Below are 16,451 nucleotides of genomic sequence, written 5' to 3' on the forward strand. Positions count from 1 at the left end.
GTGTGGGGTGGGAGCTCAGGGCTAGGGATTTGGGTGCCTGGTGGCGCTTACCTGGAGAGGGCCTCCCCTCCCTCATCCCCTAGCTCCATGTGCTGCCACTGCCAGCAGGCACCGCCCCCGCAGCTCCCATTGGCCACGGTTCCCAGCCAATGGGAGCTGCAGAACCAGGGGTGGGGACGGAGTGAAGACAGCACATGGAGCTCAGGAGCTGGGTAGGGAGCCTGCCCCAGCCCCACCAACCTTCCTCCCCAGCACCCGCGATGCCCCCCTGCCCCACCCGAGCACCCATGGTGGCCCCTCCCCTAGCACCCACGGCGCCGCCCCCCAGGCCACCCCCCCCCCCGCCCCCACCTGCGGCGTCCCCCAGTCAGTCCCCCGAGTTCCCCCACCACAACACAAGTTTTAGTCAGGGGAACATAGCAAAAGTCATGAACACGTCACGGGCTGTGAATTTTTGTTGATTGCCCGTGACCTGTCCGTGACTTTTACTAAAAATACCCGTGACTAAAACGTAGCCTTAGCTATGATTCTACGTAGCTAAAAGGAATGGGCTAAATTCCATCTCTGTTTGAGTTTATCTGGTGGCAGATGGAGTAAGCCCTGATTTCTATAATGAAGCCAAGCTTCCCAGGTAGAGGGGCTAAAAGCTCAGAACCATTTCTGTTGCCTCCGGTTTAGAGACAGATCCAAACCTTTGCCACTGAATCATCTCTGGCTGGATGGGGGAATCTGTATGTTTGTTACATTTAAAATTGGCACATAACATTGAGAACTATTAGTAGTCCCATGTAAAAGCACTAAAACGAAGTGTTCTTGTTATTTCCAGCTCCTGTGATTGTTGTACCACCAAAAAAGATTCATAATCTAACTGGTGCCCAAGTGTACCTGTCCTGTGAAGTGAAGGCAGTTCCCACTCCCATCATCACATGGAGAAAGGTATGCCAACAGTGGATTACATTTTAGCCAAGAGGTTACGCAGAATCTGATGTGTGTAAGACAGAGAAACTGACATGGGGCTAAATCCGCTGTTAATGTAAACTGCCATTGGAACCAGTGTTCACCTGGAGAGAATTTGGCCCATTTCTTTTGCTGTGTTGCCATACCTGATTTCAGATTATTATATTCATAAATAAAACGGCATTACTTAAATGAGACTAGAGGGCAGTAATTCCCTCAGCACGTTAGCATGCCCCGTCCGCAAACAGGGGCTACGAACGCCTGCCTCCCCGAGGGGCTTTGAGAATTGAAGTGTTGGTCTCACCACTTTTGACCAGCACTGAGGTCAGGAGAGCATCTCTGACTTACAGCAGCCCGGGGCCTGGCCTCAGTACATCCCTGCAGGGGAGGAAGGGAATTAATAACCCAAACCCCACTCAGTGCTCAGGTTGAATATTGGACTGGCTTGGCTGGGGGTGATTCTGGGCTGAAGGCTGGGCTGACAGCGAGACTGATGACATCTGTAGAAGGAGTCCTTTGAGCAGCACCAGGGGCAGAAAGGGAAGAACCTCTGCCTAGGGACTCTGGCTGTGGGAAGGAAATCTCTCTCCCCCACCTCCAAGGAGCCAGCTCTGGGGCTACAAGGGGGGTGGTCAGAGAGCTAGGGCTTTGGGGATGGCCAGAGGAGTGGGATGCTATGCTCCTGGGAGCTAGGGACAGACCTTGAACAAAGGCAGCTAGGCACTTGTGCCAAAACATTCAAACTAGGGTACCTAAAGTTAGGCACCTAAACAGAAGGGGCGTAGCGCACCCAGCGATTCCCAAGGGCCACGCTGGGAGAATGGGGAAGCTAGCCCTCATCCTGCACACCCACCAGTTACTTAAGGATCCAGATGGAAGGGGCCAGAGGAGCCCCACGCTGCGACACTGGCTGGATGTGTGCAAAGAGAAAAGTCAGAATCTGCCTGCAGCAAGCTGGGGCGAGCAGGGCTACAACCAGCTGCATACCACCGGGTAAGAGGGAGGCACTGCCTCGCGTTGGCTGCTGGTCCTTGACTAGGATCTGCCTCTCGCTCCTCGCAGTAGCGGCAAGAGGTTCTGCTCCATACTCCTTCCCCTCAGTGAGAGCATCACTCTGAGATGCTGAGGGGAAAGATAATGGCATGTGTTCTTCTGTGACAGGCATCTCTCTGTGGAGCACTGGTGCACATTGCAGAAGCTAGTTGTGACGGGTTGGATCACAGAAACCCCCTTGGGAACTGCCAACTGTTGTGCCTAGACTACTTCTGCCCCTGCTTTCCCTGCCATCTTGAGACTCCAACACACTGTCTTGTTGAGCCAGACACTCCCATCTGCTCCAGCCCAGACCCAGGGTCTGAACCACGTGCCCCAAAGCTGCAGACTTAACTGAAAGCAGCTCACAGACCTGTTCCTGTCTTTAACACTCAGATGCCCAACTCCCAATGGGGTCCAAACCCCAAATAAATCAGTTTTACCCTGTATAAAGCTTTTCAAGGGTAAACTCATAAATTGTTCACCCTCTATAACACTGATAGAGAGATATGCACAGCTGTTTGCCCTCCCAGGTATTAATACATACTCTGGGTTAATTAATAAATAAAAAGTGATTTTATTCAATATAAAAATTAGGATTTAAGTGGTTCCAAATAATAGCAGAGAGAACAAAGTGAATTACCAAGTAAAATAAAACACAAATCTAAGGCTAATACAGTAATAAAACTGAATACAGATAAAATCTCACCCTCAGAGATGTTTCAATAAGTTTCTTTCACAGACTGGACGCCTTCCTAGTCTGGGCACAGTCCTTTCCCCTGGTACAGCCCTTGTTCCAGCTCAGGTGGCAGCTAGGAGATTTCTCATGATGGTTGCCCCACTTTGTTCTGTTCCACCCACTTGTATATCTTTTGCATAAGGAGGGAATCCTTTGTCCCTCTGGGTTCCCACCCCGTCCTTCTCAATGGAAAAGCACCAGGTTAAAGATGGATTCCAGTTCAGGTGACACAATCACATGTCACTGTAAGACTTCATTACCCACTTGCCAGCACACATGTATACAGGAAGACTTACCAGTAAAACAGCCATCTACAGACAATTGTCCTGGTTAATGGGAGCCATCAAGATTCCAAACCACCATTAATGGCCCACACTTTGCATAACTACAATAGGACCTCAGAGTTATTTTTCATATTTCTAGTTTCAGATACAAGAGTGATACATTTATACAAATAGGATGACCACACTCAGTAGATTTATAAGCTTTGTACTGATACCTTACAAGAGACCTTTTGCATGAAGCATATTCCAGTTACATAAGATTCACACTCATTAGCATATTTTTATAAAATCATATAGAGTGCGTCACACTAGTAGAGGCAGCAACATATTGAGCTCAGACCTGCCAAATGCAGAGGCAACACACCGATGAGCATGATGCTTTTAAAGTATTCCATATCTACGTTAACAGTATGCCAATGTCATAAAATCCCACAGGTCACAGAGTCACCCAAGGGAGTTAAACTCCTGGAAGAATTGCCTGGAGACAGAGTAAACATGGCAGTCCAAGTTCGTGGTGGTCCTTCTAAACATGAGAGCACAGGGTGGGTTTTGGTAAGTCCAACAAAGCAAACTACTCAGGGCAGAGGTGGGGAAAGAGGGGCAGGCTGATTTTGGAAGTTTTTCCATACAGAAAATACAGTACATTGCAATCACGTGATGGTACAGTTCCTAGGGGAGACATTTTAAGAGAAGAAACTCAGAAGAGTGATTGAGCAGAGTTTAAAATAGAATGGAAGTTCCTACAATCTATCAGACCTAATTTAAACCTGACATTTTAGTCTTTGTTTTGAAAGAGGAAATCTAAAATCCTTCAGATTTTTCATTCTTATCAAGAATTGATTTATGGCTTCCCTTTTGTGCTTACTGTTCACTTGTTGATAGTGTGATGTTCTCCCCTTTCGTTTTGCCAGATTAACCCACTGATGAAGGAAGATGAGGGCGTTTACCAATGTCATGCTACCAACATGGTTGGAGAAACACAGGCAGAAGGGAATATTAAAGTCACTGAGCAAAGTAAAAGTAAGAGGACTAACTTCCTAGAATCAGATGACATGATATAGCAGGGTAAGTTCAACGTTACAAATCCACTTCAGTACCGCAGAAGCCTGTTACCTTTTTTTGCATTCACCTACTCTTGTTGGTCGAAAGATACAGATGTAGAGGAAGCATGGCCTAGAAACAGGGAATCTGGAGGAGCCTGAAGGTGGTTAAAGGTTGAAGAATTGGCTCAGGACTATCTTGAATAAGTAATTTTCTTCTGTCTACCTTACTAAACCCATGCTGAAGTGTAGGAAGATAAAAGAAGGGCATTGCAATGTGCTAAATACCTTAGCTTTTTAAAAGCAGATACTGCTGCACTGAATATTTCTGGGTCGATAAGCTTATAAATATCATTGCTGTTTTTAATTCAGCATTTAATGACTGCAGTGTAAATACATACTGTACATGATCAGAATGCTTGACATCTTCAGACCAAAAACCAGCATTTGGTACCATATTCTAAACATGATGCTAATGTCACATGCTAAGGAGACAGAGCAGACTTCCCTCATCTATGACCAGTCATCTCCTCTCCCCTGTAATATCTTCTCATGTAAATGGATGTAATTCACCCCAGGGCAGAGGGCCAGCACAATACCTGTGCTACAATTTCATCCTTGCGCTGACCCTTTGCACCCTCAGGTGAATCTCACCCAGAGAAAGGAGAGCAGACCCCAAGCAGATAAACAAGTGTGTGGCCGTGATTTAAATAAAACAACCAAAAACGTCCTTCTGCTGATAGCTTCATCGTTCCCAGAAGTTTTAGTATAATTCCCCACTGCATTACTCCAATTCTAAACTGGTGCGACTACATCGATTTCAGTGAACCTTTTGAATAACTGGAGTAACAGTGGTGGTGAATTGTGCCCAATACGTGACTCTAGCAAGGCGAGGCTGTGAAGCAAAGAGGGTGAACAGTGATCAGTGTCTTGTGCAGCATTTGGCCTGGAAATGCAGCTCTGTGCATGAAAATTAATGCTTATTTCTGGGAGAGATACCCTATGTTTTAGCTGAAAGAGTGGCTTTTATGAAAAAAGATACATCCAGTTTAGCAAATATATTATTCAAAGGTATATATTTTGTGCTAGTTGCAGCCATGGCCACATCTCCATCACAGTTCAGTTTTCTATACAAGTTATTACAAATTCCTGGATAATAATCTCTCAAACTGTGCTTTTTTTTTCCCCTTCTAGGGAGAAGTGATTCAATCTTCGCTCCAGGGAAACAAAGATTGTCGAGCACAGGCTAAAAACAAGTCAATTAGTGGCTTCCTTGGCTATCTTACATTATAGAATTAGGAAACTGCATTAATATTCTTGTTACGTGGTTAATGACATGTTTTTTTGTACATTTTCCTATTTAGATCAATTAGATTAATATTAAAAATCTGTAGTTTATAACTGGAAAAAATGAGCAATAAAACTTTTTTTTTTAATCATTTTAAAAATACATACTGTCTTGGGGTTGCTTTTTATTGGCACTCTCAACTGTAACAGTAGGGGGCAGCAATTATGGAAGAGACCATTTAGTGTAATTTCTGCACGTCAGTCTTGGCCTGAAAGACAAATCACAGCAATATAACAATTGTCTTTAAAGCAAGCCACTTCTTAAGAAAAAAAGCGGAGCATTTAATGGAGCTTTGGCAATTGTTGCTTTTGGGTGCATCCAGTCACTAGAACATGACTAACTAGAACATCGTGTTTTGAAGAGGTTTCTATTCAGAAATGGATAGCTTCCAATGTCTAAAACAGATATGGGTAGCCCTGATTATATGAGCCCAGTACTCAGTCTACTGAGAAGGGTGCCACAGTGATTCATTAGATTCCAAGGCCAGACGTGGCAGCCATGTTAGTCTGTATCCACAAAAACAACAAGGAGTCTGGTGGCACCTTAAAGACTAACAGATTTATTTGGGCATAAGATTTTGTGGGTAAAAAACCCACATCTTCAGATGCATGGAGACAGAAAAGATCACTGTGATTCTCTAGTCTGCCAAGGGTAGCAGAAATAATGTGACTTCACTGCACTTCTGAGCAAAGCAGAGATTCTGAGCAAATGGACTCCACCCCAACATACTGTGGTATAAGAGAGCAGAGATAGGTTCCCATGCAACAGCCACATCCCCTGACCCTTTTCAGATAACCCTTGTGTGTTCTCTGTCTCACACGAGTCATTCAATAATTAACACTAGGTGGCCCAGTCACTAGTGAGTGACACTGGCCCTCTGCAGCGGTTCTGCACTTGAGTAATGCACCACGTGAGACTTATGTGATGCATGAAATCCATGCTGTACATCAGTAAAGTCCAGTATGAGTGATGCACCGGCTGCATGCTGAGTCTCTGCACGAGGACAAAAGTCACTCTGGTCTGCGTTAGCCAGGGTTTTAAAAATCCTCTAATACAGCACATACGGCAGTATGTTTTTGTGGCTACAGATTAACACGGCTACCCCTGATACGTTAGTAGCACACTGTCATTATCCTGTTCTGTACCAGAACCACTTTTTAACACCAAAAAACCCCAAAACAGTCGGTTCCAAAGTGGCGCACACAATGAGGTGTGTACGCCTGGCTTATTGCCTTAATAATATTTTAGCAATGAAAACCGATCCGCTAGCCTGTTCCAGCTCAGAACCACTTTTTGAGACCAAGAAGGATTCAGAACACCAGGTTCTGAAGTGCCTCAGGATTAAATTTGTACCTATACTCCAATACCTTGTGGATAATACTTAAATAATGAGAACTGATTAGTAGCACACTATCATTAACCTGACCCAGATCCACTTCTTAACACACGTAAGGACCTAGGACTGTCGGTTCTGAAGTGGCTAAGGGTGACCAAAATGATTCACATANGCTATAGTATGGAAATCCTCTTCTGAATGCACCTTCAAATGGCTATTCTGTGTAATTAATTCCCTTTATGAACAAAACCACCCAGAACACTTAGTTCCAAAGCAGCACAAGGAACCAAAAGGATGGACGTAATACAACTAACTAAGAATGGCATAATATTGCTGAAAAAAATGACCAAATCTATCTTTACACATTCCAGTCAATAATGTATTATTGATTCAAAACATCTGGAACTGTATATAGCTGAAGTGAAGGGAGAATAAAAAAATGCATAGGTCTATAGAATACAGAGCCAAGTTAGAAAAATGTAATCCTTGAAAAACGCAGCTAAAACAGACTTTTAATGCTGTACCACCTTCTGTGAAATGAAATGTTGCATATTATTTGCAATTTGTAGAAGTATTAGCCTATTGTTTTTGTCATGATTCCTATTGTTGGTAGTAGTAAGAGTAGTAGTTTATACAGTATTTCCATATAGTCTAAAAAAGTGGGGCTAAAAAGGCTTTACCCTAGGTCTTGGTCTAAATACGAAATATTTTCCTGATGGACGCATTTCAAACGTATATTTTTGTTTTGTTGGTATAGGGAACCGTATTATATAGGTTCTATGCAACAATCTAATTGGGTTTTTTTAAATCAAAACAATTTTTTAATATCGTTTTCCCTTTTCTTAACAGTTGAATATAGTGAGGCCTAAATTGTATTTTGAACACAAGAAAGTGATAAACTAGCTTTATTTTCACAAGTAGGCCTATATTGCAAACGTTTTGGAATTGCTATTTGCCTGTTCACTTCAACTGTTTGCTGTGATTTTAAACTATCTATCATTAACACACAAGTACAGAGCAAAAAAAGTTTCACAACTTTTCTGTCGGCCCACATCTACTGCCTTGTTAGTTTAATAAAATATTTTTACTTGCAATTCAAACAACTTCTGTACAGAACTAGCAGTGAACCTGGTGAAAGAGTAAACAGCCGTAAAGAACTATTGAAATCTTGATGGCTTAAAGAACCGCAAAGAATAGATCTCCTCAATATTTATTCCACTCTATATGCATCCGAAGAAGTGGGCTGTAGTCCACGAAAGCTTATGCTCTAATAAATTTGTTAGTCTCTAAGGTGCCACAAGTACTCCTGTTCTTTTTGCGGATACAGACTAACACGGCTGCTACTCTGAAAAAAGAACCCCTTGTATACCATCAAAAAACAGTTTTTATTAGACATCTCAGGGTGACAGATGTCAACAGCTGCCAGTGGAGAGCTGGGAATTGAGTTGCATAAGAACTATATGTTTCCAAGTTGAAATGGGTCAAGTGAGTAGGCCTGCCTGTAGAACAAATGCATAAGATCATTCATGATTAATTTCTTACATCAACTGTTATTAAACCAAAAGGGGTCAAAAACCTGAACTAGTCACTTTGAAAATAAAAAAACATTGAATTCAATGGCAAAAAAATCTTCCTTGACACAGAGTTAAGGTTGCCCAGAATGGAGTCCAGTCCTAGCAGCTGAGGCTACCAAAGTGCCATCGAGCAGCTGCTAGAGCCCAGTCCGAAACCCTGAGCTGCCAGGGACAGCAGTGGTAAATGGTGCTTCCCCTTGGAGGAGCACCCACCAGTTGAGAACCTCTGCCTTATTCCCTTCCAGGGGATCGAGACACCCACCATCCCTGAGCACTGTGATCTGTAACAAACGTGAATTAAGAGGCAGGTTGTAGTAGACTGGGCAGAGAGCGAATAAAGCTATTTACAAGCAGGTATTGAAGATTGGTCACTTAGAGCTGAGCACCAGGTAAAACACTGACTGGAAAGCCGGGCAAAGAGAGTGGTAATAAAGGCATTGATGTTCCTCCCAGGTACTGAGAAATGAACATGAGAGCTAAAGCCAGCACAAAGCAAACACCAGGAACCACATGAGAAGTATGTCCTCACGTTCTTCAACAGGAATTCTAGAGCAGAGAACATGGCTTTTGGCAGAATAATGAATAACTTTAAACTGTCTCCATGACCCATTAACCCTCCCGCCAGTTCCCCCCCTTCCCTCCTGAACTGGAGGGGAGTTAACAGGCCACCTAATCTTGAATGGTCCCTTGAAATATGTGTTATCTAAATCATAGAATCGTAGGACTGGAAGTGACCTCGAGAAGTCATCTAGTCCAGTCCCCTGCCCTCAGGGCAGGACTAAGTATTATCAAGACCATCCCTGACAGGTGTTTGTCCAACCTGCTCTTAAAAATCCCTAATGATGGAGATTCCACAACCCCCCTAGGCAATTTATTCCAGTTCTTAACCACCATGACAGGAAGTTTAGCATAAGTCTATTTTTGAAACTCCCCAGGAAATGAGTATTGTAAAAGGGCCCAGGAGCATTTCTATGATTTAAGGGTCTGTCCATGTTTTCATTTATGAACCCTGTTGTTCAGTATTTCTGACTTCACTATTAAAATTTGCTGCAGGCTGAAACCTGGCACACAAGCACAGATCCTAGGATTGAAAAAGTTCACATTAAAATTATGTGTGTCAAACCATGTCTGAGTTTTAGTGACATTATTGCGAACAAAAAACATGTACACACTATGTTGAGTTGAAAGACAAATTTGGGAATGGGGTGAAGGGGTGTTTAATTCAGAGTGTATGGACACTCAGAGGAGCTATATTATTATGGACCTTTTAGATAATCTGCCCACTGAAATTGGCAGAACATTTAGGATTCTGATTGATCTAGTTCCCCCTCCCAATCCAAGTTGAACAATTCTCCAAAAAGCAGCTACTTTGTGCTGGAGTCACTTTACTGACACGAACAGTCTGATATTCTCTTCATACCAAGAGAGCATACCTGACCCAGAGCGTTAAGATTCTGCATATTGTCACGCTTCCAAAGCATGGTAAACTTTCTCATTGTTGCTTTAGTTAGTAGAGTCACCTAAAGCACCCAAATTAATTTGTCCAACCACTTTAGTAATATATATGAATTAAACACCCCTCCACCCCATTCCCAAATTTGTCTTTGAACTCAGCACAGTGTGTACATATTTTTTGCTCGCAATCATGTCACTAAAACTCAGACATGGTTTGACAGGCTCCACTGCACATATAGCCTAGAATTCTTGCCAGGCATTTCATACAAACAGCTCTTTCGGAGTTGTTAATGTATAGTTAAGAATATTACGCCGGGAATGAGGATTATGGACCTGAATACTATGGGTTGTGGCAGAGCTCTGACCTTGTCCCCGGGGTCCTGCACTTCTAGGCGGTATATGCTAGCCTCAGTGGCTCTCTGTGACCCTCCACGTAGCCCTTTCTCTCTAGGGCCAGGGTTACAGTCTACTGAGCCCTTTTCATCATAAACCAGCAAGGAGGTTGGTGAGAGAACTCCCACAGTCTCTGTTGTCACTAAGGCTTGTTTTAGAACAGTTTAGCCTCCTGACCTGACAGGGGCCTGACTTCCCCTCCCAGGAGGTGTTCCTGTAGTGGTGGGTTGGGGGGACCTGGGCCCACCCTCTACTCCGGGTTCCAGCCCAGGGACCCTAATGGTAGCAGTTGTTGGCAGCCAACCTTTCACTGCCAGAGTTGCTACATTTCCCTGGGCCACTTCCCCACAGCTCTCCTGCTTCTTCCTTCTTCACTCTTACCTTAGGGCTCCCTTATCAATAACTTGAGGGTGCCTTCATTAACCAGCCCTTCAGCCGCACTGGCTCTCCTCTGCCAGACTGGAGTGAGCCCTTTTTATAGTATCCGCGGGGCCTTAATTAGAGTCAGGTGGTCACATTAGCTTAATGGCCTCACCTGACTCTTTGCAGGTTAATTGGAGTCAGGTGTTCTCATTAGCCTGGAGCAGCCCCTGCTCTGGTCAGTCAGGGAACAGAAAACTGTTAATCCAGTGGCCAGTATATCTGCCTTTTGCTATTCTGCTGTACCCATCTGGCCTGGATCTATCACAGGTCTAAATACCAATACTAAGAGGGGTGAACTGGAGTGCCAGGCATTGAATGAGGCTATTGTCACTATAGGCATCATGGAAACTTGGTGGAATGATAATAATGGGGGATAGTAATACCAGCATCTCACGTTCTGGGGTGCAATCAAGACCCATGAGGAGTTGTGTCATTACCTGCCCTGTAACCCAGGGTGCCTTGAAAGGCTCTGCTGCTGTAGGGCTCTTGGCTGGATGCTCCTAGCCAGCAGACAAGCCTGCACGGAGTGTCTGGGTGATCAGCAGCCTGCTTGTAACACCTCAGCACCGCTCTGGCCTCCGCCAGCCTCGGTTACACCTGGACGATGATCCCAACAGCCCTCGGCCCCAATTTTCCCGGTATGTTTGTAATTTTGAATTTGTCCTCCATACATACCCCACACAACCCTATTAATAGTCAGGATGTTATTAGCTTTCTATTGCTATCTTGCATGACACCTTTTAATGCAAGTTATTACATTAGTGAGTTGGGGGTACACTGAACGGTCAGGCCAGCTAACACTCATTAGCAGATACCAGTGAACTTCTTGCATTGGGATACTGTTAGGGTCACACAAGGTACAAAATATATTGGAAGGACAGGGTAGGTCACACTGGTGGGGGAGTAGCACTATATGTGAAAGAAAACAGAGTTAAATAAAGTAAAAATCTTCAATGAATCAAACTGTTCCCTAGAATCTCTGTGGATAGAAATCCCATGCTCGAACAAAAAGAGTATAGCCATAGGAATCTACTACTGATCACCTGAGCAGGATGATGACGGTGTTTGTGAATGCTCAGGGAATTAGAGAGGCTACAAAAGCAGGAAGCACAATAATAATGGTTGATTTCAACTATCCTCATATTGGCCGAGTAAATTTAACCTTGGCGCATGATGCAGAGAGAGAATTTCTACACACCATTAATGGCTGGTTCTTGGAGCAGCTAGTCCTGGAACCCACAACGGGGGAGACAATTCTCGATTTAGTCCAAAGTGGAGCACAGAGCCAACCTGAGTCAGAAAAGGAGCCAGAATTTAACAATGTACATTGCCAAAGAGTCACAGTAATACGTCAGCAGCCCCCCATCAGCTCCCCAACCCTGGGATCGGCGGCGGCAGTTCAGCGGCAGGTCCTTCGCTCCTAGAGGGAGTGAGGGACCTGCCGCCCCCAAATTGCCGCAGGTGCCGCCCCTCTCCCTTGGCCGCTCCAAGCACCTGCTTGTTAAGCTGATGCCTGGAGCCGGCCCTGCGTGTTAACTACTTTTTTAGAAGATAAACATTCATTTTGAAAAATAATTTTTTGCAAATAATCTGCCCAGTGGATTTGCTTTGGGTGTTATGATTGGGAAAGCTTTCTAATATCAAAAGTCACATTTTTTAAATACCTACTGACTATACAAAGTCGCTGGTTTTCATATTTTCTTTAGCTTGTAGCAGCAGCCTGAAATAAGCAACTTACCATTAGAAGGTGAAGTTCTGGCCCTGCTGAAACCTCCTATTGACTTCACTGGATTTCACTCTTGATATATGTGTGAAATTCACCCAGGCATGGAGGCCCATGCAAAACCTTCAGCACCATTTACATGCATTCCATGGTGGGGCTGGGGCTGTTAGGGGACAGAAGCCAGGATAGAAGGCTGCAGACAGATTCCTGATTTACACAGATCCAGTGGTCCTACCACCCATAGCACACACTTCTGTTGATTTCCAGGGTTGTCAGGGGTCAGGACACTGCACAGAAGTGCAGGTATATTTGCTAAGTCACCCTCAGGAACTAGAGACAGGTGCAAAGGGGTCCAGCAGAGAGACGCTACCCTTTGCCATCCAGTTAAACCCAGGAGGAAGCTTCGGATGAGGCTTATGTTTTGCTGTTCCTAAGGACTAAAGGAAAGCCAATAATAGATGGGTAGCGGGGGCACACGGACGTGTCTGCATTTGGGGTCTAAATAGGCCTGCCAAAACTACTGTCTTTCTGCTGCAAACTACTGTTTGCCCATTTCTCTAGGGAATGTTGATCAACCTGTTTTTTTTTCCTGACGTTGAGTTCAACAAGGCATGGTATGGGCAAAGCTCCCATGAAATCTGCCAGGGACTGATAGATGTGTGTTTCAAAACAGTTGAGGCACAAAAACATTGAGAGCTTCTTTTCCCCTCATCTCCGAGTACTGACAATCCACACCAGGATGCCCCCAGAACTGGTTACTGACTGCATGCAATTAATCCAGTCTCATGACTAAAATATCATTCTCAAGTTTGTCTAACACTGTCTGTTGGTTTTTCAAGAGTTTTAGTGTTAAAATGCCATTCCTAAGGCCACTTCGGCCTGTTCCAGCATATTTTTATTCTCTGTGCTGCTTTGGGAATGTTCCGTATGGTTTTAATAAAGTTGTTTAGAACCCCAAACCGGCACTTGGAAGTGGGTTTGAAACAGGTTTTTTGCCGTACAGTGTTGTGCTCAGGTACTTGTACTATGTGTATAATTTTGGTCCCCTGTGCTGCCCTGGAACTGTGTGTTTTTTGGTGGTTCTACTCATAAAGGTATTTATTGCCTAAAACGGGCACTTGAAGATGGGTTCAGACAAGGTTTTATGTAGTACTGTGTTATTCTCAGTCAGATGTATTCTGTAGATCATTTTTGTCCCTTATGCCACCATTTTGTCTGTGTTCCTGGTTCTTTATGGTGTTAAAAATGGCTCTGGGCTGGAACAGGATAATAACAATGTTATTAGTTCATTCTCATTCCAAAAATATTGTTAAGTGTTTTTAACAATATCGGCTGTGTTTCACAGCAGCTTTATTTATTAAAATGTCTTTCTGGGATGTTCCGGAATATTTTTGTTCCCTGTGCTGCCTCAGAACTGAGTCTTCCGCGTGGCTCTATTTGTAAAGGTATTTATTGCCCAGAACAGGCCCTAGAAGGTGGGTTTGGAAGAGGTTTTCTGTGGTATAGAGTTATTCTTAGGTACTTGGAAGCTGTGTATCATTTTGGTCCCCTGTACCGCCTCATAACGATGGTCTGGGTCATTATTGCTGTTTAAAAAAAAATGGTTCTGGGCCAGATCGAGTTAATGACTGTGCTACTAATCAATTTTCATTACCCTGAGGACAATATTTTAGTAACGAAAACCGATTAGTAGCACACTTTCATTCACCAAGTCTGGCCCATAACCACTTAACAATGTGTTTTTAGTCTGTTCTCATTACTAAAATATTGTTCCAAGCTGTGTAACAGTAACTGCTTTTTTTTTTTTTTTTTTTTTGGCAAGAATTCTACTTATTAAAATGCCATTTCAGGCTGGTCCAGCTTTTACACCATACCTCAATGCAGTGCCTATGCTGATGACTGTCAGTGTATCCGAAACGTGGTGCTCTCTGAGTTCAAGGGCAGTATTGTTTTTTTACTCTTACTTACTCCCTCCTCTCTGTTGTTACAGTAGCCCCGTAAGTTATTTAAACTCATTCTTGTAATAGAGAGAAACTAGCATCTCCACAAGAATGGTTTCTATGGGGCTATCCTGTTATAAGTTTATCTCCACTCCCAATGTTATGGATATGCAATTTAATACTATATTGATGGACACTATAGAGTTTTACCAAGGTTAAAACATTCTTGGGTCTACATGTCTAGGGCTAGGTCTACACTTCGGGAGGGGAGGGGGGATCGATTTAAGATACGCAAATTCAGTTACGCGAATAGCGTAGCTGAATTCGATGTATCTGAGCCAACTTATCCTGCTGTGAGGACGGCAGCAAATTGACCGCTGCGGCTCCCCCGTCAACGGCGCTTACTCCTACCTGGGCTGGTGGAGTACGCACATCGATTCAGGGATCAATTGTCACGTCCCAACGAGACGCGATAATTCGATCCCCGAGAGATTGATTTCTACCTGCCAATCCAGGCGGGTAGTGAAGACAAGCTCTAAGGGTTCAGGAACCTGTAGTGAGACACCTCATCATCTGAGCAAGTAGTGTCCCTATATTGACAAACGATTAATGATCTGCAAGTCATTGGGCAATTTTATAAGCTATATAACTGTGGTAGAGACGACACTATTCTCTTTTGATTTGCCTCTATTTGCTCCATTACCACCTTGTGTCTCTGAAGAACACAGAGGCAGATGAAGTTGTGTTGACAAGTGCAATGTAGTGCATGTTGCAAGGAATAATTTGCACTACTGATGCACATTTCTAGGTCATATAAACTAACTGCACAAGAATCTGGTCACCAATAATGTACAGCAGGATGCTGTCATAGTAAGAGCTTTAGCCACGTGACTTCCAGTTAGATCGGGGTAGTCGATAGGCGGACCATGGACCAAATCCAGACCTCCAGAGGCTTTAAACGGATTCCAAAATCTTTTTATTTACTTATAATTATGTTTTATTATTTTCTCTGGAATCTGGACCTTGACCAGGACATTTGGACCTTGACAAAAAATAATTGACTAACCCTGAGTTAGACTCTGCAGAACTCTAGAAATGCCAGGGTCTACGCTGCAGTTCAGTACCATACTTTGAAAGAGCCACCAGATGTCAGCAAATACATAGTTACAGCACTCCCAGAGGAACATCATGAAATTAAAAGGCACGCGCAAGTTCCCTCCACCTTGAGTAACTATGGGGAAATACAGCTGTTTTTTTTCTAATTCGATCCTATGCTGACACCACTCCCCAGGCACACCAGAGCTATAAAACATAACCAATTTCAAAGCATGAGGTAACATATAAAACAGCTAGCTACCACTCACTCCCCCGCAGCCACCCTGGGGCAATGGCTGCCAAACACACAGCATCCCATGCTCAAATTTAAACTTGCCCAGGTTATGATGAGCATCTCTGTGAAAAGGTGCAGAACTCAACGCATTTTTTAGATAAAAATACCAGCAGCAATTAACTTTAAAAAAAACCTTGTAATTGCGAACTGTTCTCCTGTATAATTGCTTTTCAATTTGCTGGAATGGTACATTTGCATGGAGGGGTGTTATATGGAATCAAAGATGGATTAATCAAAGCAGGAGAAGTGATGTTTGTGTGGTATTCTGGCCACATTCTGCTGATTCAGAAAATAACATCTCTGATACGGTACCCAACTAACAGGCAAAAGTAATGTCCTCTAAAACTGGGAAACTGTGGGGCACAGTCTTGTCTATGGAAAGATGTAAATAGAAATTATTCCCTGTGATCTCAGACTTTTCATGGGGATACAACACCTCTAAATGTCAAGGGAGAAGGGAATAAAAGATATTCACCAGGGGAATTGCAGATGAGACTCAAGTCTCTCTAAAGCATTAAACTAATTTTCAGCCCTTTGCATATCAGCTATCGAGCTCCCTGTGTTTACAGTTATCTCTGCAGCTCAAGAGCATTGAGCAGTCTACAAGGAAGCTGAAAGACACTAGTCAAGGCTGACCTCTTTAAACAGTTATCAGAGGATAAGGACTTTGTGCCACCTTGCAAACCTCTCCAATGACCTGGATACCCCCACTGGTTTCTGACAATAGCCTTGTTCAGCTAAGTCTTCATATGCAGCCAGTTGTAGAACATCACTCGTTTCTAAAAATTACAGACCATTTTCTAACACAGAAGGTTTT

At 43.7% G+C, this 16,451-nt stretch overlaps 1 protein-coding gene across 1 annotated transcript; it reads left to right on the forward strand.

The window, feature by feature from the left end:
- The first annotated feature begins 597 nt into the window (after window positions 1–597).
- IGFBPL1 (insulin like growth factor binding protein like 1) lies at window positions 598–5,488 on the forward strand. The gene is made up of 5 exons (XM_034773876.1): window positions 598–631; window positions 827–936; window positions 3,448–3,564; window positions 3,924–4,077; window positions 5,247–5,488. The coding sequence occupies exons 1-4, from the start codon at window positions 613–615 to the stop codon at window positions 4,071–4,073; spliced, it is 396 nt and encodes a 131-aa protein (XP_034629767.1). The 5' UTR covers window positions 598–612; the 3' UTR covers window positions 4,074–4,077; window positions 5,247–5,488.
- The last annotated feature ends 10,963 nt before the right edge of the window (window positions 5,489–16,451 follow it).

The sequence above is a fragment of the Trachemys scripta genome, chromosome 6, assembly GCF_013100865.1.
Source record: "Trachemys scripta elegans isolate TJP31775 chromosome 6, CAS_Tse_1.0, whole genome shotgun sequence".
Classification (NCBI taxonomy): Eukaryota; Metazoa; Chordata; order Testudines; family Emydidae; genus Trachemys; species Trachemys scripta.